The sequence below is a fragment of the Equus przewalskii genome, chromosome 22 (assembly GCF_037783145.1).
Source record: "Equus przewalskii isolate Varuska chromosome 22, EquPr2, whole genome shotgun sequence".
Taxonomy (NCBI): domain Eukaryota; kingdom Metazoa; phylum Chordata; class Mammalia; order Perissodactyla; family Equidae; genus Equus; species Equus przewalskii.
This window is the reverse complement of record NC_091852.1, coordinates 35279631-35305197: the sequence shown is the minus strand read 5'-3', so window position 1 is coordinate 35305197 and position 25567 is coordinate 35279631. Positions and strand designations below refer to the sequence as shown.

The window sequence follows — 25567 nt, the reverse complement described above, 5'->3', positions numbered from 1 at the left end:
TTTCTACTTTGGGGTCAGATAATATACAACTATTTTAAGTACAACTCTCTTCCTAAGTAGACTGAATTGAGTATACACAGGGGAAAAGCACACTTTAAAAAGATTGTGGTGGGGGCCAGTCCCGTGGCATAGTGGTTAAGTTCGGCATGCTCCACTTCAGCGGCCCAGGTTCACAGGTTCAGATGCTGGGTGTGGACGTAGACCAGCATCCCATGTATAAAGTGGAAGAAGACTGACATAGATGTTAGCTCAGGACTAATCTTCCTTAAGCAAAAAAAGAGGAAGATTGGCAACAGATGTTAGCTCAGGGCTAATCTTCCTCAGGAAAAAAAAAATTGTGGTATGTACAAATTTTTAAAGAACTTCTGATAGTTATTGGTTATCACCTATTTAATTTAAAACTACATGTGTGATTCTATCGTTATAAATTGTAATTTTAAATAAAACAAAATGCTGAATAAACTGTAATTAAGTATCTCAGAAATATTAAAGATCTTTAAAATTTAAACTTGATTATCTTCTCATGTTTATGTTTACAAATATAAAAAGAATGTGTGGCTAATATTATGTATAAGATTTTGGAGTCCTGAATTTTGAAACAATGTACTTTCAGAGCAAATAATGTAATTATATGTAACAGTATATATATATTCTATGAATACTTTGTATAAATTTATTGAGATTGAATATTCAAGTGAAGGAGGTAAATACAATGGGAATCGATTTTTTTTAGTGTCAACAAACGTAAAAGTTGATACCTTTTTTTCAAGATTTTCTAACATTTCATTAACACTCTCATTACTTTCCAAATTCACTTTCTGTCGAAATTTCAAGTCCTCTATCAAATGTCTTTTCATGGTTATGTCCCTCTCCATTCGAGACAGCCTTGAAAGGGAAAAACAAGAGGATAAGCTCACATATTATCCAATGCTATACTTACCTTTAATCTTTAAATGCTATCTGATATTAGTGAAACTGCAAATTAATAAAATAACTGCATGGGGTAAAATATTGCTCTGTTAATATTTTGAATATTTGTAAGATATGCAATCCAGTTGTGACTTGGTAATTATAGTATTATATATGCATTAAAACATAAAAAATAGAAGAACTGAGGAAGATTAATAAAATTTATGAAAACAAAATTATATTTAAATTATCTTCTTGCATTACTAAGAAAAATCCAAGTGATAGAGATCACCAAAAAGCATAACACTGAGAAAACAACTCTATACTTTAATAAACAAACGCAAAATCTTATAATATCATGTAAACACACTAAAATTAGGCACGATACCTTCTAATTTAATGTCATTTGAGATTGAACTGACATTTCAGTTTAGGTTAAGTTGCTAACATATTAGGTACAAAATGGTAGATGCAGTGACAACCACCACAACTATTCCCACTATAATAACAACAGCTAACATTTCCGGAGTCCTTATTAGGGCCAGTCATGGCTATAAGTGCTTTTCATGTACTAACTCATTTAACCCTCGTAAGATCTTTAAGAGCTAATACTACTAAACTGAGGCACTGAGCCAGCAGGTAGAGGAGCCAGGATTCAGAAAACATTTCTTACAGCCCTCTCTGTTAAACAGTAAGCAAGACTTCCCCTTAATCTAATAAGTAAACTCCAAGATACTCTGTTTAAAAAATTAACCAATCTTTTTGTCTAAGAGTTTTATCTATTAATATCACTTTTAAGTGCTCTTCACTTATAATGTGGTATACATGCACGTGTATGAGATACATACATCCTAAATGATCAATGACACACTGGAATTCTAGCTGAAAATGTTAGCACCTCTATGCTCTGGTATATCTATAACAGATACAGACAGAAAATAATTTTGACTCAGTGAGATAGAATATTTTAAACCCCTTTTATTAATAAATACCTTAAGTACAAACTTTCATCACCCTCCAGTTATTTTAAATACAAATAAAATTTTCCCCTTTTTCCATCTTAGCTTTGTAAACTTAGGCATTAAATCCAATGTAAGGATCAACCCACACATACATATTTTGTCAAATAATTACCATATCCTAAAATTTTTTGTTCATAGTCTTCAGGCCATTAATTTATATTTATTTGAAATTAAATGTTTATTGTAAGAAAGAAAATCTATAATATTATAAATATAATTTTAAAATAGTAACTAACTTGCCATCAACCATGCTTTCTGTGATATCCCTTAAACTTTCATCCTCTGTAGGCCTGAACACGAACTAAGGATGGACAATTCAATTTTTAACGTTTGTATTTTCTTGAGGTGCAATGTTTAATAGAGGTGATTGCCACTAGGTGGCACCAAATACAATGGATAAAAACATAAAGAACATACTTTTCATGCATTTCCTTTATGTGTTCTTCTTTTGCCAGGAGTTCAAATTTCAGAGACTTCACGTTTGACAACTGTTTAGTGAGTTCATTAGTTGCATTCTAGATTAAAAACGTACATAAATTCAAATACACCTTTCGATCTTGGTCTAAAGCAGTACAAAAATAAATGCCATTCTCATGAACAGTAATAAATTTGTAATAATTATCCTTATAATTAAAATGAACATTTTAATATTTTTAAATCTTTTATTTTATATGTTCTAATAGAAATACTATAGTACACTAAAAGTTTTATATAACATGCCAAAACTGTAGAAGAATGTAATCATATAACAACTGCAAAGAATACACACCCAAAATACATTTACAGGAAATACAGACGTTTTTTGTAAAATGTAAATGTGTATGCAATTAAGTATTTTAATGGTTTAATAAGATAACTTAAAACTAATGCTGGATTTATTAATAGCCTATAACAGACTAAATATTGTCACAAATGCCCTGCCTTTCCCACAAAGAGAAGGAATCCATCTCCCAACCGCTTGAATCTGGTCTGGGCTGTGATTTGCTTTGACCAAAAGAACATGGCAGAAATGACACTGTGCAAGCACCAGACCCTTGGCCTAAGTCCTGGTAGCTTGCCCCTCTGCGCTCCTGGAATATGGCCCTGGGATCACCTTGCAAGGAATACAGAGGAAAGGCCACATGGAGGAGTACTGGGGCACCCAGGTGACAGAAAACAGGACAGCTGCCAGACCTGGGAGTGAGGCTATCTTGGAACTTCCCACTCAGGTCAATCCTTGGTTTAGAGAAATGCAGGCATCTGAGAGACCCCAGAAGAGAACGGCAAAAGAACTTCCCAGTCAACCCCCAGAACATAAGAAATAATAAATTGCTGCTGTTTTAAACTGCTATATTTTAGGATAGCTTTTTAGACAGTAATAAAAAACTGACAGAATCTTATGAATGCTAAATACTTCCTTACTTGAACTTACTAATAATACCACTTATTATTAAAGTATTTATACATAATTATTAGTTTTCCAAAGCTTTGTGGTATTTGTTGTCTGCACAGCGTAGGAGCCAGAGGGAGTAACTAGAGCGTTAGGACCCCTAAGTTTCAATTTTGACTCAAGTTTCAAGTAAACATGTAATCTGACACATCACTTAATCTTTTTGATACTTTAGTTTTTCCACCTACAAGATAGTGTTGATATGCAGTAATTCATTGGTTAATTTTAAAAAATATTTAACATATATAAAATATTATAGCTTTAAAAATATTTGGAGTAGTTATTTTGCTAATCTTTCTAGTAACTACAATCAACTGCTTCTATTAGAACTATTCCCAGGTTTGACTGACAAAAGCTAAAAAAATGTAAATCTGAAAAGATGAAACCATTAATCACACAATGTAAATAGAAGTCAAATTCATCAGATAGACTTTAAATATTTAATATTTAAATATCTAATATTTAAATATTGGTATAGCCTATGTAAATAAAATATTTGAAGTAATTTTAATTTTTACATCAAATATGATATTAATTGTCTTAAAAACCCAAGGCTACCTCAACACGACAACTGTATCAAATGTTAAAAGTTTTGATCACGTTTGTGTAATGCAATCTAAATTTCCACCATATTTTCCATGTTTAAGGTGATATCTAGTGTCTTATTTCTAGCACTGCCAGAGTAAGAGGTTACACGCTAGTAAGTTTACCAGATAACTGAAGCTTTGCTTTACTTATTAATCTTAAATTCTTTCCGGAATGACCGTTCATTCATTTAGAAACAGGAACATCCACAATTCATTAAGCTAATAGTGATGCTTTAATATAGTGATATTATATTATAAATATTATCAGTATATTAAATATATGGTATATTACTTATCAACTATATTATCACTATATCATCATAGAGTGATGTCTTTAGGAATGATTATGATATAAATGGCTACTTACTCCTACTCTAAATGGTCCTATACTACTGTTTTTATAATTTTGTATTTTTACCTTAACATTTTTATATATATTTTTTCTCTCTGTCAGTCTGTTGGTTACAATTTCTTGTTTCTGTCAATATTCCCGCCTAAAAACAATCATCCTGTCCCTTAATACGCATACTTCTACTTTGTTGCTTTTGAGGTGTTTTCTGCCGAGAAGTTAAATAAATAAACTTATTAGAGCTGTATTTAAAATAAAAGATAACAGGCAGTAAATGAAACCTGTCAGTATTTTGACAGAAAAAAAAAAAAGAATTTTAAGATAGCTGTTTGAATCTTTTCTGTTTTTAGACTTAAGGCTGTTATGTTAGGTGACTGAAAATGCCATAACTCTGACTTCTAGATAATTGAGGGATTACTGAATTATAGTAAATAAAAAAATGCCAGCTTGATATATACTTATGCCAGAATTTCTAAGTCTCACAGCTATTTCATTTGATTCTCAACACTCCTTCTGACATGGGTAGAAAGGTATCGCTGCTGTAGACCTCTGGAGAAGTTAAGTAACTTCCCTAATCAGGTCTCAGGAGAAGTCAGCGGACAAAGAGTGATCACAACCCAGGTCCTCTGATCCTTTTCCATTTCCTACTACACAATACTTCCCTGCAGCATGACTTAACATCTGGAGTAAAACACACATTTCAAAAATGTCACCATGACAAGAATCCATCCTGGTTAGAGATTTCCTACCTGTTTATTAAATATTATTTAAAATTTGCAGAGTGTAATAAGTAAGGGCATGGACTCAGGAGCCAGATGGTTTGAGTTCTAATCTCAGTTCTGTCACTAAGTAGCCATGTGACCTGGGAGAATTAACTTATTCTCTCTGTGTCTCAGTTTTCTCAATTGCAAAATAGAGATAATAATAGAACTTATCATACAGGGTTCAAATGAGGATTAAATGAGTTAATATTGGTAAAGGAGTTAGAACCAGACAGGCAATAGATTATATACAAAGGAGTAGTAGTTTAAAAACTACTAACCTTTACTATTAATTTACTGGGAAATTGGAAGAGAACATGGTATATACCAAAAGGAATATTTATAACAATCAGGAAGTCAAAGAAGCACAAATATAAATTGGAGTACTATTCAATCCAGATTGTATAAAGAACTACAAATTAAATTAAATATAAACAACTGATGTATACATCATTCAGTGGAAGGAACTGATATGTCTCTAAATATTTTATTATCTATCCATATAAACTTTGGTACCTTGAGGAAACACATCTAATATGGGTAAAGATGAAGATATGGAAAAGGTACATGAGCACTCTAATGATACTGAATGACCCACACACATCTGAGAAGTATACTAAGAATTTACATAGAAAAGTCTAATATTAATTGGATAAAATAAGAAAGATGCATGTAGATCTTTAATAGATTCAAATCTAACCAGTTTTTCTCAAATAAGCATAAAAACATCAACCAGAAAATAAGCTACTTCTTAGAAAATCATGGTTAGCAATTTGATATCTGTTACGGGCTAAAATATGTCCCCTCAAAATTCATGTATTGAAGTCCTAACCCCTAGTAACTCAACATGTGACTTATTTGGAGATAGAGGTAATTAGGGGAAATGAGGTCATATGGGCAGGCCTTAACCGATATGACCGGTGTCCTCCTAACAAGAGGAGGTTAGACACAGACCACACAGATTGAGGGACAATCACAGATTGTGACGACACAGCAGTAAGGTGGGTATCCACAAGCCAAAGAGAGAGGCCTCAGAGGAAACCAAACCTGTTGATATCTTGATCTTGGACTTCCAGCCTCCAGAACTATGAGAAAATAAATTTCTGTCATATTAAGCTACTCACTCTGTGGTATTTTGGTATGGCAGCCCTAGCAAACTAACACAATATCAAAACAGAAATTTGTAGTAGAAGAGAGTATTATGTACTTAAAAGTACCTGGTCTTCTAGGAAATTTCCATATTAAAACATGAAATAAGACAAAAGTAAAGATTTACCCTTTGGTCCCTATGCAGCCTGGTTAGTGTTACAGGACTCTAGGCTAGATATGGACAACGTCACTCCAAACTTACATCAAGTGTGATCTGAACTGCTTTAGGCACTCCCTTAGTCTCAACTCTGTGACCCACACATTCCTCCAAAGCAAGACAGAGATTTATATATGGGTAAAAACTTATACCATGGGACACCACAATGCAAATACTCACAGATATTCATATGGGCCTATTATTACCAAAAATTATGTTAGAGCATTAGCAGCAAGTAAAATCAAATAAGCAAAATATAAATCAATTTAAAACTAGCAACAATTTAAAATTTTTTTGAAGTCAGATTAGACATTACTGGATCTAACATTCTATTTTATCTTGGTGAAAACTAAAGTGGTGTTAGGATTGTGAAGACTTAAAGAAGAATCACAAAAGTGTGGATAAAAGTCCCTGTAGTAGACGGGGTCAAAGAATATCTCAATGATTGCATCCTTTGTATAGAAATCTAAACACAAAATCTTCAACTTATGAACGATACGAGAACAAAATATTCATTTTATTCCACTTTTTCAGAGACAGAAACACATTTTAAGAGAATACACATGCCCCCAAAGTTGCACAACTATTTTTTCTCACATTTCTATTACGCAAGGTATTTAAACTTATAAAATGTAGTAGTTGAGGCAAGTTCTGCACATAAAAACTGTCTGATGAATGGGGCTGGCCCCGTGGCCGAGTGGTTAAGTTCGCGCGCTCCGCTGCAGGCGGCCCAGTGTTTCGTTAGATCGAATCCTGGGCGCGGACATGGCACTGCTCATCACACCACGCTGAGGCAGCGTCCCACATGCCACAACTAGAAGAACCCACAACGAAGAATACACAACTATGTACCGGGGGGCTTTGGGGAGAAAAAGGAAAAAATAAAATCTTTAAAGGAAAAAAAAAATAAAAAAATAAAAAATAAAAAAAAAAAAAAAAAAAAAAAACTGTCTGATGAAGACGGTATTTAAGAAGTATCTAAATTAATGCCAGTGGATAAAGCAAAATATTTTCAAGCAATGATTCACTAATTTACTTTAAACTTTATCCTAGTTTATCCTATTAGTAATCTTTCATTTAAAAATATTATTATTGGCGAGTGCACATATAATATTGTGAATTGAAAACAACTGAGTGTATTTGCCAATTCAATAGTCGAATACCCTCTTAACAGTCAATTATTCCATTCCTGAAGTATTCTGTGCATTTCCAACCAGAATTTTCTTCCTAGTGACTCTCACCATAGATATGGTCCCATATACACTGTCCTTTTAGCTTCAAGCTAGCAATCCCCACCAAAGAAAATAATTAAGTATAGGAGGGATAAACGCTTTTTTTTTACCTAGCATAAAAATGAACCTTCCGATTAAAACTCACAAATCCTATTTCTTACAAGATAATTCTATTTAAACTAAGATCACCCTTACTTTTAAGTTGTTGACAGCTTCACCTGAACTTAGATACAATTCTTTACAAACAAAAGAAATCTTGCTTTTTATTCTTACTCTCAGTTTTAACTTTCTGAAATCTATTGAACCAACTCACCTTTGTGTTTCTTCTCCCTCCCCCAACTTCCCTCCTTCCTCCCCATCTCCAACCAACAACCACCAAATTAAAATAACAGCAAGTGTGCAGAGGGAAGCAATTCTATTTATGTTAATACATTACATGTTTGAAAGGAATCTGTTCAGTGGAGGGAGGAATGGGGGGCAGACAGGACTTGAATAGTGGAATAGAATGACAACGGCCAGTTTCCATCATCTCCTAAATTAGGATATATGGTGTCTTGTCAATTTTTCGGAGAACAGTATTATAAGTTACTAGGTAAGAATCTACCAGGCTAAAATAGAACGATGAGGTTAAATGTAGTATTAATAACTTTGGATTATTTATACTATAATTTACCTTTGTTATAGAATTAAATTAGAATTCATACAAACTTGTCTTTAAGGATTCATTGACTTAAATGTGTTTTCATCTTTAATAAAATTTATAATCACCTTTAGTTTACACTGCAATTGCTTCATTTCCAAGTCCATGCTCCTTGAAGTACCAAGTGATGTAACTTGCATCCGTGGAACTGTTACCTGGGAAACTTCTTCTGTCAAACTTGTGATTTCAGATGAGGACTCTAATTTCTTCAGTAAATCTTCTTTTTCTTTCCGAAGCGCAGCCAAATCCAAATTTAGTTTCTTTTTTTTTTAAATAAAATAAACACAAATATATTATAAAAGTAATTGCATTTAATCTAATAATTGTCAGCATTCAAAATTCTACAGGTAGGAAAATACTAAAGAAAAGAAATTAATTATAAGACTAGTTACTGTAAAAACTTCACAAAAATTATTATTTCTACCAGTTTTTGCTTAAGGTTTTGGGACTTGTAGAGGTTAAAACAAAAGAGACCAGCTGAAATTGCTATCTTTTCGTTGTCTGGTCTTTACTCATGATGTGCTATTTCTTTGCCTTCGCATATACATGGGTGAGCCAGTGATTCACATATTTGATAACCTTGACTTCAGGGCTGATGTACTTAACTGGTAAAAGCTAAGCTGGAGCAGGATGGGATAACAGATGTTAGTTGTTTATTCCACTGGGTAGGTCTTACCACCCTATATAGCAGCCAAAATGCTTCTCATTTAGCAACATAAATGTTAAGTCCAATTAGTAGAAGAGGCTTATTAGAGATTTAGTTCAAATAAATAGCGTACAAACAAATTTGCTCAGTCTTCTGCACGTGATTGATAGTTGACAAGTCCTCTTTGTAATGTTGAGGTAGATTGCACTAAACCTTTTACATTTGAATTTTTAATAACACAAACATTTTACTAAATGGCATACTGGTAATATTTTTATGAAACAGTTAATGTTAGCCCTTCTCGCTCACCAATCTGCAGTCAGCAGAATGCCACCAGGCTGTAATGATACAACAACTTAGAAGTCCTTAAGAGGATAACCGCACTACTATTTTATTATTCCAAAGAAGCTTATACTGTGGTAGTTTAACATAAGGAACAATTAGACAAAATGGTAGTGAAATCTCTCAGAGGGGTAAAATAATCTTTCTTTGTTAAGAACTCTAATTAAAACAGCAAAAGATGTAGCTAACATGTACAGCGGTATAAATATGAGACATAATAAGTTAAGCATTAACACTATATTTAAACACAACTCCTGGAATTTATACCAATAAATCTTTGTTACATATGTATTTGTGTATACTTGTGTATACTGTTAAATATGAATATTTTAGATCACAGATTCAAAACTAGGGCTTGACATATTTGAGATTAAACTATGTTTTTGTCAAATAAAAAAGTATGTTTTGGTGAAAAAACTTATTCCTTTGGCTATATTTTAACTTACGATCTAAAAGCATGGTTCTATACATTTTCAGGAAATATTCATTCATGAATTGTCCCAAAGGTACTTAATAATTAGTATCTAAAAGCAAACTCACAGTTTCCCCAAACCTGAAAATCTTCCTGGTTATCATCCAGGCTTGAATCTATCTCCCTCTTTGTTTATGAATTCTCTATGTCCCATCAATTGTCAGGTTCTGTAAATTAGGTAACACGTTTCTCATATCCATTCCCTTCTGCCGCCTTCCTAATGAAGACTCATTATCCCACTAAGACTTCGGCAGTAACCCTTCCCCTCCCCACAACCTTTCCCTGCCTTCAAATAATCTTTTATACAACTTCCTAAAACAACACTGACCTATCACTCCCTTATTCAAACCGTTCTGGAGTTCCTCAGCCCAACAAAATAAAGCTCAGGTGTTTGTGGTCAGAATAAGGCTCTCTAAGATTTAGCTTCTATTTGTGTTTCAGTCGGACATCACTTGAAGTCCAACTTGCCTGCCCTTCCCCAAACCTGTCTTCCATCTCTACACTGATGCATCTAGACATGGTGTTTCCTTCTGCTGAAATTTCTCATGCTTAAAGAGCAACTTAGCATTTTCTCCTTAAGAAGCCATCTCTGTTCTTTCTTCTCTTTTTCTTCAACAAAGTAGCTTCTCCATTCTCTTAGCTTCCAGAGCACTGTGCCTGTTTCTCAACCACGAACCCTAGTAAATCCCGAGAGAGACTCTGCCTTTGTTTACTTATATATTCTCCACAATATCTAAAAACAAAGCCTTCTGTATAGTGAGAACCAAAAGAAAGGTTTCAAAACTTCAAGACTCCCTATTTGTAGCAAGGATGGTGCTATAAAGACACATTGATTTCAGCCTGTGTTTATAAACTTTCTATTGGATTATCACCATATAAATTAAAAAACACTTTTATTAGCAATGTAATAATATTAGCTTTTACTGAAGTAGTGGGCACTGGAGTATTTATCAATCTTGAAGTTAACACTGTATCTAAATTAGACTTTTTGAGATTTTGATTTGGTAAGACATAACTCATGGCTACAAGTCTAGATGGAATCTTAGGAAACAAAAAAGAAAAAACTTCGAGGAGGCTCTTTTCTTCCTTGAACAGCTCCAGTGGCTTCCCTCATTTGTTAAACTTGTACGCCATTAGATTTCTGTCTATCCCTTCCCAGTGGCAGAACTTGACACTATAATATATTCTTCATTGAGGAAAGACCAAGCCAATAAACATATTTCTCTAAAAAACAAGTATATGTAGATTTTAATTTCAATTTAACAATATAAAATGTATTAAATGAAGAAACACTGAAATTACGGAGACAGTAAACCAAATGACTTGTAATTTATTAAAATACAAATCATGTTTTGATTTAAAAATATTTAAAATGTACAATCTTTAAATCATATTTCTAATATCAGTTATATATGTGTAGAAATGCTACCAGAGCACCTGTCAAAATAGAAGAAATAGGCAAATCATATATTCCATCAGTTTGGAATACTTTGATTATCCCTTAGAATTTTGGACAAATAATTACAGCTCTATTACTAACTTCTCTCAGTTTAAACAATCTATTTCTTATTTGAGAAATACTATAGATAAGACAAGAAGCATAAATAACTTTCTTTTGTTTACATTTGGTGTGGCATATGAGGTCACTTTTGTGGTGACCTTGATAGAAAGAGATTGTGCTATAAAATCTACCAATAAAGATTACTCTTAAAATTGTTATTTTTCTTTTTTATTAGAAGGATGATTTCTATTTCTATATTATTACCTTTCCATCTCTAATCAAAGATTTAAAAATAGTAAGTCATATTATATTAAAACCACAAATAATAATAAAACAAATAGAAGAGTCATAATTTCTGGATTCTAGTTTTGGATCTACTGCTTACCAGCTGAATGATGCTGAACAAGCCCTTGACTTTGTTTCCTCATTTAAAAACAGAGATGATGCTTGCCTACCTAGCAAAGGTAATTTTGAGTGCAGATTTAAAAACAAATTCTATGATAGTACTTGGTAAGTTTTAAATTTACAGCATTATTGTTAGCATCATTGTCTTGTGGTAAATGCTACCATATAGAGTCTGAGAAGTGTCTTAAAGGGCTGAGGACCTGGATTAACAAAAACTTTGGTACACACACACACATACACATATAATAATCCTATAATTTCTCTCATGATAGAAACCTTATTTTACCTTAAGTGAGAGTATTTGTTTGATCTCAATTTAGGATTCTCTATTATGCTACAAGCTTATTGAAGGCAGATGTGTTACTCTGACTCTTTACATCTCCAGCAGTGCGATCCCCCCACAATCTTTTAAAAGTCTATTTCAATTTAAAAGTTGACTTCAATGAGAATAAATACTGAGATTTGTATTGATTGATGTGTAGTCAATTATTCTAACCAAAGGTTATAAAATAGAACTTAACACTATAAAAGTTTAATATTTCACTAGCTATTAATTATTTATTTAAATATATAGCATTGAGGAGAGAGAACATATAAGTCTCTGAAAAGAAAAGAAACCTCTAAGCAACTGTAAGAAGAAACAAGAATATATTGGAGAATTCATTCTTCAATAATGAGCACTGTGGTAGGCAGAATTGTCAGATGATGCCCAATGACCTATGCCCTTGTATAATACTCTCCTCTGGTAGGTGAGTGGGATCATGAATATAATGGGCTATCACTCCCATGATTACATTATTCACATTATGTTATATGCAAAAGGGATTCTGTAGATGTAAATTATGGTCCCAAATCACATGACTTTGAATTAATCAAAAGCATGATTGTCCTGGTTGATCCTGACCTAATCAGGTGAGCCCTGTAAAACAAGGCCAGGGCCCCTTCTGAGGTCAAAGAGATTCTCCTGCTGGCATTGAAGAAGTAAGTTGCCATGTTATGAGAGTACTATGGAGGGAGCTATAAGGTAAGGACCTAAGGAAGGCCTCAAGTGCTGAGAATGGTCCTTGACCAGCAGCGGGCCAAAAAACAGGGACCTCAGTCCTACAACCACAAGGAACTGATTTTTTCCAACAAACACATGAACTTGGAAGGAAAGCCTGAGCTCCAGAAAGGAAGGCAGCCTGGCTGACACACTAATTGCAGCCTTGTGATACTCTGAGCAGGGGGCCCCACTAAGATGTGCCAGACTCCTGACCCATGGAAACTGTGAAGTGATATGTGTATATGTTGTTTCTAAGCTGGTAGATTTGTGGTAATTTGTTATGTAGCATGGAAAACTAATATGAGTCCCAATTTTTAAAAACTCGTCCCCTTTCTTAAAACTATCCCTTGTTCCCTATTACCACCGTGCCCCATCTTAAGCAAGTATCCCAAACCCCATAGTGTATAGTCTATATAATATCTTCATTCTGGTTTAACTTTCTTTTCCTTATCCATAGTTTTGTGTTAATTTTATTTCTTCAATTGCTTAAAAAGTATTATTACACAAGTGACGTCAGCATCATGATGGAGTGAGCTGTTCTTTCAGACTCTCCTCCCTAAGATACAATGAAAAGGACATTCACAAATGAATAGAGGACACTCACACAACACAAAAGACATCTGAGAGATCCACACAGCCATACGCCTGAAGGTGGAGGCTCTGGATCACCCAGGAGGAAATGGAAGGAGGTAAGGGGATTTCCTCTCCCTCCCCCTATGGCAGCGACCCAGGGCATGGGACTATGTGCAGCTCTGAGAATTGAGGCAGGAGGGCTGGCTCCCAGTAGAACACATTCACTCTCCAAGTTCCCTCACAGCCCATGGGAAAGTTCCATGCAGAGGTGGCTAAGCTATGGTGGGGGTGTCTTCATCAAGCGAGCACGCCAGGAGGGCAGATAGTGAGGGCAGAGTGAGAATGCCCCCGGGATCGTGCACATGAAAGAAAGCACTCCTGCCTCCGCCCAGCACTCAAGCTCAGCCGGTCAGCCAGAGCACCTATGCATACATTCGAAAAGCAGCAGCTATGAGTGAGCAAACTGGAAATTACAGACAGGACCTGTCAGCTTAGATTCTAAGGACAGGCATAGATGCCAGCGAGTGCAGTGGGCTCAGAATACACAGCTCCTGATCAACCTCCACAAGTGGCGGTAGGTGGAAGCTGCAACCAGAAACTACCACTATGCAATGGCACAAGTCCATGCCATCAAATAGTATGAAGAAATATATTAATACTCCAGATGAGAAGGAAAATGACAAGCACCCAGAAACCAACCCAGAAGGCACAGAACTTTACAATATAAATGACAGAGAATTCAAAATAGCTATCATAAAAAACCTCAAGAACTTACAAGAAAACACAGGTAGACAGTTGAATGAAACGAAGAATAAAATTAATGAACAGAGGGAATTGTTCACAAAAGAGACTGAAACTATAAAGAAAAACCAATCAGATATGTTGGAGACAAAAAACACAATGAATGAGATAAAGAAAAATCTGGACTACCTGAATAACAGAGCTGATGTTATGGAGGATAGAATTAGCAGTCTAGAGGACATAAATATAGAAATACTTCAGATGAAGGAGGAACGAGAACTAAGACTAAAAAGAAATGAAGAAATTCTCCAAGAAATATCCAACTCAATTAGGAAATGTAACATAAGGATAATAGGTATTCCAGAGGGAGAAGAAAGGGAGAATGGAGCAGAAAGCTTGTTTAAAGAAATAATAGCTGAGAACTTCCCAAACATGGAGAAGGAGCTAGAAATACAAGTAAAAGAAGCTAATATAACTCCTAATTATATCAATGTAAAAAGACCTTCTCCAAGGTATAGAGTAGTAAAACTGGCAAAAGTCAAAAAGAAAGAAAAAATATTAAGGGCAGCAAGGCAGAAGAAAATAACTTACAAGGAACCCCTATCAGGCCTTCAGCAGATTTCTCAGCAGAAACTTTACAGGCTGGGAGAGAGTGGAACAATATATTCAAAATTCTGAAAGACAAAAATTTTCAGCCAAGAATACTCTATCCAGTGAAAATATCCTTTGGATATGATGGAGAAATAAAAACTTTCCCAGATAAACAAAAGCTGCAGGAGTTCATCACCACAAGACACAAGACCCCCCAGCCCACAAGAATTGATCAGGATGGCGCTCACACGTGAAAAAAAAAAAGAAAGGGTTTACAAAGCCTCGAGCAAGGAGACAAATAGGCAGACAAAATCAGAAAATTGCAGCTCTCTATGGGAACAGGTTAGCAAAAAATTATAACATTAAAGATAAAGAGAAGGAAAACATCAAAAATAAATATAATCGCATCATGTTAAACACAAACTCACAACACAAGATGGAATAAGTTGTGAGAACTACAACTTAGAAGAGGAAGAGGAAAGGGATGGAGTCAGATTAGACTAAGGAAATAAGAGGCTATCAGAAAATGGACTATATTATTTACAAGATTTTTAATACAAACCTCATGGTAACCACTAAAAAAATAATCAGAAAAGAGACACAAATGATAAATAAAGAGAAAACAGAACTGAATTGGTCGTCTGAAATACAGAGGACGAGAAACAAGGGAAATACAGGACAACCAGAAAACAAGTGATAAAATGGCAGCATTAAGCCCTCGTGTATCAATAGTCACTCTAAATGTAAATGGATTGAATTCTCCAATCAAAAGACACAGAGTAGTGGGATGGATTAAAAAACAGGACCCAATAACAAGCTGCCTCCAGGAAACACATCTCAGCTCAAAAGACAAAAACAGGCTCAGAGTGAAGGGATGGAAGACAAAACTCCAAGCTAATAGCAAACAAGAAAGCAGGTGTCGTCATACTTATATCAGACAAAGCAGACTTCAAGATATAACAGGCAATGAGAGACAAAGAGGGGCAGCATATAATCATAAAAGGGACACTCCGACAAGAAGATATAACACTTATAAATACACATGCACCCAACACAGGAACACCAAAGTACATAAAGCAACTACTAACAAAACTAAAAGGAGATATTAACAACAACACAATAATAGTAGGGGACCTTATCAGCCCACTTACATCAATGGATAGATCATCCAGACAGAAAGTTGACAAGGAAATAGTGGATATAAATGAAAAACTAGAGCAGACGGACTTAACAGATATATATGGCACACTCCATCCCAAAACAGCAGAATACGCATTCTTCTCAAGTGCACATGGAACATTCTCAAGGATAGACTGTATGAGGGAAACAAGGCAAGCCTCAATAGATTTAAGAAGGTTGAAATCATATCAAGCATCTTTTCCGACCATAACGCTATGAAACTATAAATTACAAGAAAAAAGCTGGGAAAGTGACAAATACGTGGAGACGAAACAATATGCTACCAAAGAACCAATGGGTCATTGAAGAAATTAGAGGAGAAATCAAAAAATATCTGTAGACAAATAAAAATGAAAATACACAATACCAAATCATATGGGATGAAGCAAAAATGGTCCTAAGAGGGAAATTTGCAGCAATACAGGCCCACCTTAACAAACAAGAAAAATTTCAAATAAGCAATCTTAAACTACAACTAGCAGAATTAGAAAAAGAAGAACAAACAAAGCCCAAAGTCAGCAGAAGGAGGGAAATAAAAATTAAAGCAGAAATAAAGGAAATTGAAACAAAAAAGATAGTAGAAAGCATCAATGAAACAAGGAGCTGGTTCTTTGAGAAGATAAAAAAAATTGACAAACCTTTAGCCAGAGTCACTAAGAAAAAAATAGAGAAGACTCAAATGAATAAAATGAGAAATGAAAGAGGAGAAATTACAATGGACAGCACAGAAACACAAAGGATTATAAGAGAATAGTATGAAAATCTATATGCCAACAAATTGGATAACTTAGAAGAAATGGATAAATTCTTAGCTTCATACAACATCTCAAAATGGAATCAAGAAGAAATAAAAAATCTGAATAGATCAATCACAAATAAAGAGATTGAAACAGTAATCAAAAACCTCCCAAAAAATAAGAGTCCAGGACCAGATGGCTTCTCTGGAGAATTCTATCAAACATTCAAAGAAGATTTAATACTTAACCTTCTCAAACTATTCCAAACAGCTGAGGAAGATGGAATGCTTCCTAACACATTTTATGAGGCTAACATCACCCTGATCCCAAAGCCAAACAAGGACAACACGAAGAAGGAAAATTACAGGCCAATATCACTGATGAACACAGATGCAAAAATCCTCAACAAAATATTGGCAACTCTAATAAGGCAATACATCAAAAAGATCATACATCATGATCAAGTAGGATTTATACCAAGGACACAGGGATGGTTCAATCAATGTGATACACCACATTAACAAAATGAGGAATAAAAACCATATGATCACCTCAATAGATGCAGAGAAAGCATTTGACAAGATTCAACATCAATTTACAATAAAAGCTCCAAACAAAATGTATATAGAAGGAAAGTAACTCAACATCATAAAGGACATATGTGACAAACCCACAGCCAACATTGTATGCAACAGAGAAAAACGAAAAGCCATCCCTCTGAGAATAGGAACAAGACAAGGGTGTCCACTCTTGCCACTCTTATTCAACATACTACTGGAAGTTTTGGCCAGAGCAATTAGGCAAGAAAAAGAAAGAAAAGGAATCCAAATAGGCAATGAAGAAGTGAAACTCTTGGTGTTAGCAGATGACATGATTTTGTATATAGAAAACCATAAAGAATCAATCAGAAAACCATTAGAAATAATCAACAACTACAGCAAAGTTGCAGGGTACAAAATCAACTTAGAAAAATCACTTGCATTTCTATACTCTAATAATGAACAAACACAAAGAGAAGTCAATAATATAATTCCATTTACAATCACAACAAAAATATCACAAATAAAATACCTAGGAATAAATTTAACCAAGGAAGTGAAAGACCTACACATTGAAAACTAGTCTTTCGTAAGGCTTTATTGAAGGAAATTGATGATGACCTAAAGAAATGGAAAGATATTCCATGCACATGGATTGGACAAATCAATATAGTTAAAATGTCCATACTACCTAAAGCAATCTGAAGATTCAATGCAATCCCAATCAGAATACCAATGACATTCCTCATGGAAATAGAACAAAGAATCCTAAAATTCATATGGGGCAACAAAAGACCCTGAATAGCTCAAGCAATCCTGAGAAAAATAACAAAGCTGGAGGCATCACAATCCCTGACTTCAAAATATACTACAAAGCTATAATAATCAAAACAGCATGGTATTGGTACAAAAACAGATACACAGATTAATGGAATAAAATTGAAAGCCCAGAAATAAAGCCAAACATCTACGGACAGCTACTCTTCAAAAAAGGAGCCAAGAACATACAATGGAGAAAGGAAAACTCTCCAATAAATGGTGTTGGGAAAACTGGACAGCCACATGCAAAAGAATGAAAGTAGACCATTATCTTTCACCACACACAAAAATTAACTAAAAATGGATCAAAGACTTGAAGGCAAGACCTGGAACCATAAAACTCCTAGAAGAAAATATAGGCAGTACACTCTTCGACATCAGCTTTAGAAGGATCTTTTAGAATACTATGTCTACTTGGACAAGGGAAACAAAAGGGAAAATAAACAAGTGGGACTTCATGAGACTAAAGAGCTTCTGTAAGGCAAAGGAAATCAGGAACAAAATGAAAAGACAACCCACCAATTGGGAGAAAATATTTGCAAATCATATATCCGACAAGGGGTTAATCTCCAAAATATATAAAGAACTCACACAATTCAACAACAAAAAAACAACTTGATCAAAAAATAGACAGAGGATATGAACAGACATTTTTCCAAAGAAGATATACAGATGGCCAATAGGCACATGAAAAGATGTTCAATATCACTCATCATCAGGGAAATGCAAATAAAAGCTACACTAAGATATCACCTTACACCTGTTAGAATGGCTAGAATCACCAAGACAAAAAATTAACAAACGTTGGAGAGGATGTGAAGAAAAGGGAATCAAGGGAATCAAGGGAATCTTTAACACTGCTGGTGAGAATGCAAACTGGTACAGCCTCTATAGAAAACAGTATGGAGATTCCTCAAAAAATTAAAATTAGAAATACCATATGACCCAGCTATCCCACTACTGGCTATATACCCAAAGAACTTGAAATCAACAATTCAAAGAGACTTATTCACCACTATGTTCACTGCAGCATTATTCACAATAGCCAAGAAGTGGAAGCAACCCAAGTGCCCATCGATTGATGACTGGATAAAGAAGTATATACACACACACACACACACACACACACACATATATACACAATGGAATACCACTCTGCCACAAAAAGGACAAAATCGTCCCATTTGCAACAACACGGATATACCTTGAGGGTATTATGTTGAGTGAATAAGCCAGACAGAGAAATAGAAACACCATATGATTTCACTCATATGTGGAAAATAAACTAACACATGAACAAAGAGAATAGTTTAGAGATTACCAGAGGGCAAAGAGGTTGGGGGGGTGGGCATAAGGGGTAAAGGGACCCATTTCTATGGTAACTGGCAAATAATAATGTACAACTGAAATTTTACAATGTTATAAACTATTAAGACTTCAATAAAAAATATATATAGTTCCATTTTCTAAGCTAAAAACATAAATTACCTCTACTAGACCTGCATTTTGTAGTTTAATTGTCAAGCAAAAAGCCTCTGGTCAGAAGCTTCCTTTTGTTGCTCTCAACAGTAACTGTGGAATCCCATGAACAGGTAAATAAGCATCTCGTCATGGACTTTCCCTTGTTCTCTTACATGGGAGTTCGTTCATAAATTTCTTTTATTCTGCTCCCCAACTTTACAATTTCTGGAAGATTTTGATAGGGAATCTCTAGATTCAGAAACTGACTCAATATCTGTTATTCATTCTTTTTGTTTATAATCTCTAACATATATTAAGAATTCACACAATTCAACAAGAACAAAAAAACAACTTGATTAAAAAATGGGCAGAGAATGTCAACAGACACTTTTCCAAAGAAGATATACAGATGGCCAATAGCACATGAAAAGATATTCAACATCACCAATCATCAGGGAAATGCAAATAAGTGCTACTGTAGTACCACTGCACCAGCTCTGTTTTCAATGATAAAATAAAAAGTTATAATCCTTGCCTTTAGGTAGCCACTACTCTAGAAATATATAACAATAAACTACAATAAGTGCTATGACAATTGGTGGAAGAAATATCAACAATCTAAGATATGAAGATGACACCATCTTACTGGCAGAAAGCAGCAATGACTTGAAACAACTTCTGACAAGAGTGAAAGAAAGTGCAAAAGCAGGACTGCATTTGAAAACCAAGAAGACAAAAATTATGCCTACCAAAGAACTACACAACTTTAACACAGACAATGAAGACACTGAAATTGTTAAAGATTTTGTTTACCTTGGTGCAGTCATCACTTTAAATTGAGACTGCAGCCAAGAAATCAAGAGAGGACTGAGACTCAGAAGGGCAGCAATGGAAGGATTAGGAAAGATCATCAAGTGTAAGGAGGTATCATTAGAGACTAGGGCCAAGATTATCCACACCCTCATCTTCCCAATTACTGTGGATGCGTGTGAAAGCTGGACAGTGCAGAAGGCTGAAAGGAAAACAAATTGGTTCATTTGAAATATGGTGTTGGAGGAGAGCTCTATGGACACCTGGACTGTCAGAAAGACAAACAAGTGGGTCCTAGAGCAAATTAAGTCTGAATTATTTCTGGAGGCAAAACTGATAACACTGAGGCTGCCCTACTTTGGGCACATCATGAGAAGGTAGGATTCTTTGGAAAAGACAAAAATGCTGGGAAAAGTAGAAGGCAGTAAGAAAAGAGGAAGACCAAATATGAGATGGATTGACTCCATAGAGGAAGCCATAGGCATGAGTCTACAGGAGCTGAGTAGGGCTGCTGAGGACAGGACATTGTGGACATCACTCATTCAGAGGGTTGCCAGGAGTTGGAGTCGAGTCGACAGCACATAACCAACCAAGTGCTATGAAGAAACAAAACAGAACCGAGGGAACTGCTGCTGCCTTCAAAATCTGTCTGTAAATGCTGGTTACAGCCAGTTTCCTTCCATGTATTCCTCCTGTCTTGCTTTGTTAAATGTTTCCTAGAAGCTAGAACAGTCAAGGCAATGGCTAGATCTACAACCACCCTGCTTTCCAACTTCTACTCTAGAGACAGTATCTGCCAGAACACTGGTGAGTAAACTGAGTGCAGTCCAGAGGAGATCGAGGACCTCCTTTCCAGGAGGGAGCCTCAGTCAACATTTTAATGTTCAAGAATGAATTATCAGAAAAATAAAACAGGGCCCATGGAAAATATTCTACAGCCCAAGTGAAAAGAAGTAAAGGGCTTAGAAAAAAAATCAAATCTAAAAGAATCATTTCCCTAATCACCCCCTAAACAATATATTTTTATATACTCTCTGATATTGATGTCTCCAAAGAATAAAATATTCAACATCTGCCTATTCAATCGACATTGTGACACATGTAAAGAAAATGCTTTTGAGTATTCACTTAGTTTAGGGGCAGTGCTCCAAGGGAAAGGAATAGGATGTGGTATAGCTCCTCACCTCTAATAAGAGACCAATTCTGACGTAACATCTTATTCTGAAGAGTAACCACCCCATAGACTAAAAGACACTGCTTAGTTCTCCCCATATGTTTTCAATACTGGATTAGAAACTTGAAATAATAAACCGTTTAAAAAATTTGGAAAATGTTTTTAGTTGGGATAGTGGGATCTGAAAAGCAGACACATGGAAATTCTAGAAAATCCAGCTAAACATGAGGTTGAATATCAAGGTCACAGAAGCAGAGTTTCTAGAAAGCCTATGGAGGAAATAGATGGTTGCAGAAGGATTCTTTCCAGTGCATGCTGAGACAAAGGTTAGATGTGAAATGTTGGGAAAGGTCAATCAGTAACCAGAGGAAAAAGCAAGAGTTAGCTCCCATTTATAACAATAGCGGAGTCTCTGATTTTTCCTCTTCCTTCTGAAACCCAAAGGCCATCACAGTCAAAGTAGGGAAAAGTAATCATTAAATGAGAATAGTCTGTTTCCAATTACTTCACTAAAACTTTTAATCTTAAATTCTGCATAGAACTGATAGTACTGAATGAAGGTATTTCATGTTGAATACATAAATAAGTTCATTTATATCTCACAATCAGATTATTCTGGTTCACACTTAAGCAGAAGCAGAAATTCTAATATCTTATTATTGTGATCTTAAAAAATTATGAGAGAATTTTGATACCAGAATTAAAGAAAAAAGACTGGAAATAAAATTCTAGTTGAGCAATATCCATGTAAATTCTATAGGCAAGAACCTCCTAGAAAGTCACCATGATCTTAATGATATTTCTCCTTCTTGTGAATAGAGTCAATACTCTTTCATTGGGAATATTATTCTTTTACAAGGAATAAAACTGAAAGAAATAAAATTCTACCTGTTCTCCAATGACTGTCCAAAAGCACAGTCATTTAATTAAAACATTATATGAGTTAAAAAAGAAAATTACCTGGGTTTCTAGATCACTAGCAGAATATTTTCAGTACAAGTACTTATCTACAAAGATAAACAGTACAAATTAATAACTCTTTAAAGTGAATAACAAGTGTTTTAAATTTAAAACATGAGTTTTCCTTTGTGATGATACTTGAGAGCTTCAAGAAAAAGAATTAAAAATTAAAAACCACACACACACACACATACACAAGAACAAAGATCTTAGGCAGAGCTGGAATTATTTATGTAACAAAATTTCTTATGGAAAATACACTGAGTTGCTACATCACTCATTTATAAACTATTTTCTGACAAATGCAGTTATTAAAAGCCTACAGTATGTTTCACAAAATGTCAAGCAAATGAAGGTAATATAGAGGACTTTTTACCAATGCTTTTTGCTAGTAGTTAGACTTCAGTAGCCTTTAGAGACCATTAAGTACCCTTTGGCTAATTGGCCAATGGTAGATTAATCCTCTTTTTATTCTAGCAGCACTATTTTAACACCCTTTACACTCTGTCAGTGTAGTGTGTGAATGACAAAATAATATTGTGCATGAATAATAAGCAGAAAAGTTAAATTAACATTTCATGTTTCACATGCCATACCTATGTGTCAGAAGAACTTTCTTTTTAAGTCACTGACATTCAACTATTTTAAACAATCGCATGTTGACATCTTATTGAGGCGAATCTTCCTAATTACTGCTAATTGCCTATCAAGAAAAAAACTCTTTTCATGAAGTGCAGTTGTCTAATACAGATAACCAAGCTCAAGTATGCACATTAGAGACAAAGCATGACACTTAAGCTGCTACTTTGTTATAAGGTCATACTAAATATGGTTTGCAATTAACAAACCAGTTTTTTATGGTACTGAAAATGCCAATCTGTCTTGATGTGTTCAAATTAGGTTCTATCAAAGAAATATGGATATCTGCATAGGGATAAGGGATATGGTACTCTCAGTAACATTTATTTAAAGAAGTAAAATTAATTCAAATGCCCTTACTCTTTGTAATGTAAGTTCTAGGTAATGCTCAATTAAATAATTACTTTGTAAATATGTTTGAATATGACTTCTCAAAGTGAAAATAAACACTATTATTTCAAATTGTTTAAAACAGTTCAGTAGTACTTTTAATTCTCAAAACAGCCCCAAATACTGAAAACATTTGACAAGTATCTTTTAATTTGTATTAATAGTCTTGACATTATAGGCATTTATAATAAATATTAATCTCTGTGATACTAGCAATATAGTGTTTCAAAATGATCTGAAAACCTAAACTAGTGAATTTTAAGTGGACTGAAGTTATACCATATCACTGAAACTTCTGTCTCAACAACTATGGAAAAAGAATGGTAAAAATGGATTACATGTGAAATTTGCAAAATTAACTAATACAACTGACTTTCAAGTATTCATGGAAAAGCAATCAATATTTGGTTTACTCACAGCAAGAAGAGCTCAACTGTAGCTTTGCTATTATTTCAAATCCTCTATTCTAGTTACTAAAGTAAAATAAAAGCCCCTTTGAAAGTCACATACCAAATACTAAATAGAGAGACAGATATTTGGAAGCAAAACTATTTCCAGAATAATTCCTCATCGTCCTACCATAAGAATTTCTCAATGTTCATATGGTAATATTATAAGTTCAGTTTCAGCCTCTGTAGATATCTGATCTACACATGGCATGTTTAATAATGACCATCAAGTTGCAATGCATTCCCATTCTGATTCCGTTCTCCAAAAGCAATGAGAGAGGTTGGCAGTGCCATCTAATGTCCCAAAGGGGAAACTAAGCAATGTCTTTCTAAACCCCTCTTCTTCACCCTCCTTCCTCTACTTTCTATTGCTTAACCCCAGCAAATTAAACATAGAAATAGCTATTCCTCACATGTACTTTATACACATATCCTCTTTAATTCTATTCTTCCTCCACCCCTTTTGTCAATATTTTTTTGTTACTTAAGTTGTGTGGCAGCAGGAGGAAAAGAATCTATCCCAATTAAACTACTTCAACAATAAAGAAAAAAGAAAAAAAGAAACATGCCAAATCACGAAAAGTAACAGTTGGTGTTTCAGGGTGATATTAACACTGTATCTGTTTCTAAGTAAAGAACTGCCATAAAATTTCAAGTAAAGTTATAGACAGTAATTGCGTTATCAGGAACAGAGGTTATCAAACTCTAGAATATCTATAGAAGTCTGATGAAGACTGCCTCATTCTCCTCTAATTAAACTTTGTTTTCCTAAGCAACAGATTTCAATAGTTTTATTTGATCATTTTCCCACTCTGGTGGGGGTGATATTACTTCCTATTGCACTGTATTTTATTGCACAAAAAGGCCTTTGTGGACTGGCCTGAGGAAACTAATGTTCACATATAATATTGCTATTAAATGGAAGGGAGTCTAGACAATCTCTTAATATTTAATTCTTATATAGATTTCAAAAGAAAGCCATCAATATTCCTTAAAATAATTTTTGACTTCTAAAAATTTATAATAGACCATAATGTATTTCTATAATTCATATTTTTATAAGATAAAGCATCTTCAATTAATAAGCCTATAAAAAGCATGTATAAACATTAAATTTATTTAAATTATACTGGAATCAATTCATAGGAATAGTGCATTATCACACTAAATGAAATATTACCAACTTTTTTGGGTAATAAACCCAAAGTCTCAAGATCGTCATTTCTAGCTCCAACTTTATATATTCAATCTAGTAAAATGATATATATTTCTTAAGTATACACTAAATATGAATAGCATCTTAATACTTAGAAATTAAAATATTTTACTGATAGGGTCAATAGTTAACCACATGCCTTTCCTGTACTACTACATCTAAGCTCTGCAAACACATTGCTTAGATGAAAGCCAGTCAGGGAATTTCAAAAACCCTACAACTCATTACAAATTTAACAGCAGCAATACTAAGTATTCATATGATTTTGATTATATTTATAAATATACCCTACTAAAATTCTCAAGGGAAATGACTTACTAATGTTTTTCTCTATTCCCTGTATAAGTTTCGTAAGATTAAAGAGGATAAAGAAATCGTCATTTCTTTAAAAGAACAGATTTTTCAGTCTTTGGATCTGATAAAATAAAAGATTACTGATACTATTTAAAACAGGATTTTTTTTCATTAAAAACTAATGTATGTGAAAACTACTTAAAAATCACTTCATGGCATAGAGTATAAATTTCTTTTAAAGGAGAAAAAAGGATTTACAAAGCTTAGACTTAGACTATATTATTCAAAATAT

General features: G+C 34.2%; 1 protein-coding gene across 6 annotated transcripts in view; it reads right to left on the bottom strand.

Annotated features, from left to right (window-relative positions):
• Window positions 1-25567, bottom strand: part of CNTLN (centlein) — a 321501-nt gene that overhangs the window by 53431 nt on the left and 242503 nt on the right. For all 6 annotated transcript variants that reach the window (XR_011531332.1, XM_070589744.1, XM_070589742.1 and 3 more), the window contains 3 exons: window positions 8364-8555; window positions 2349-2446; window positions 759-885 (listed from right to left, as the gene is read on the bottom strand). Coding sequence is in view for 5 of the 6 variants with exons in the window: in XM_070589744.1 (XP_070445845.1) it covers window positions 759-885; window positions 2349-2446; window positions 8364-8555 (417 nt within the window). In the remaining variant the exon portion in view is untranslated. The remainder of the gene's footprint in view (window positions 1-758; window positions 886-2348; window positions 2447-8363; window positions 8556-25567) is intronic.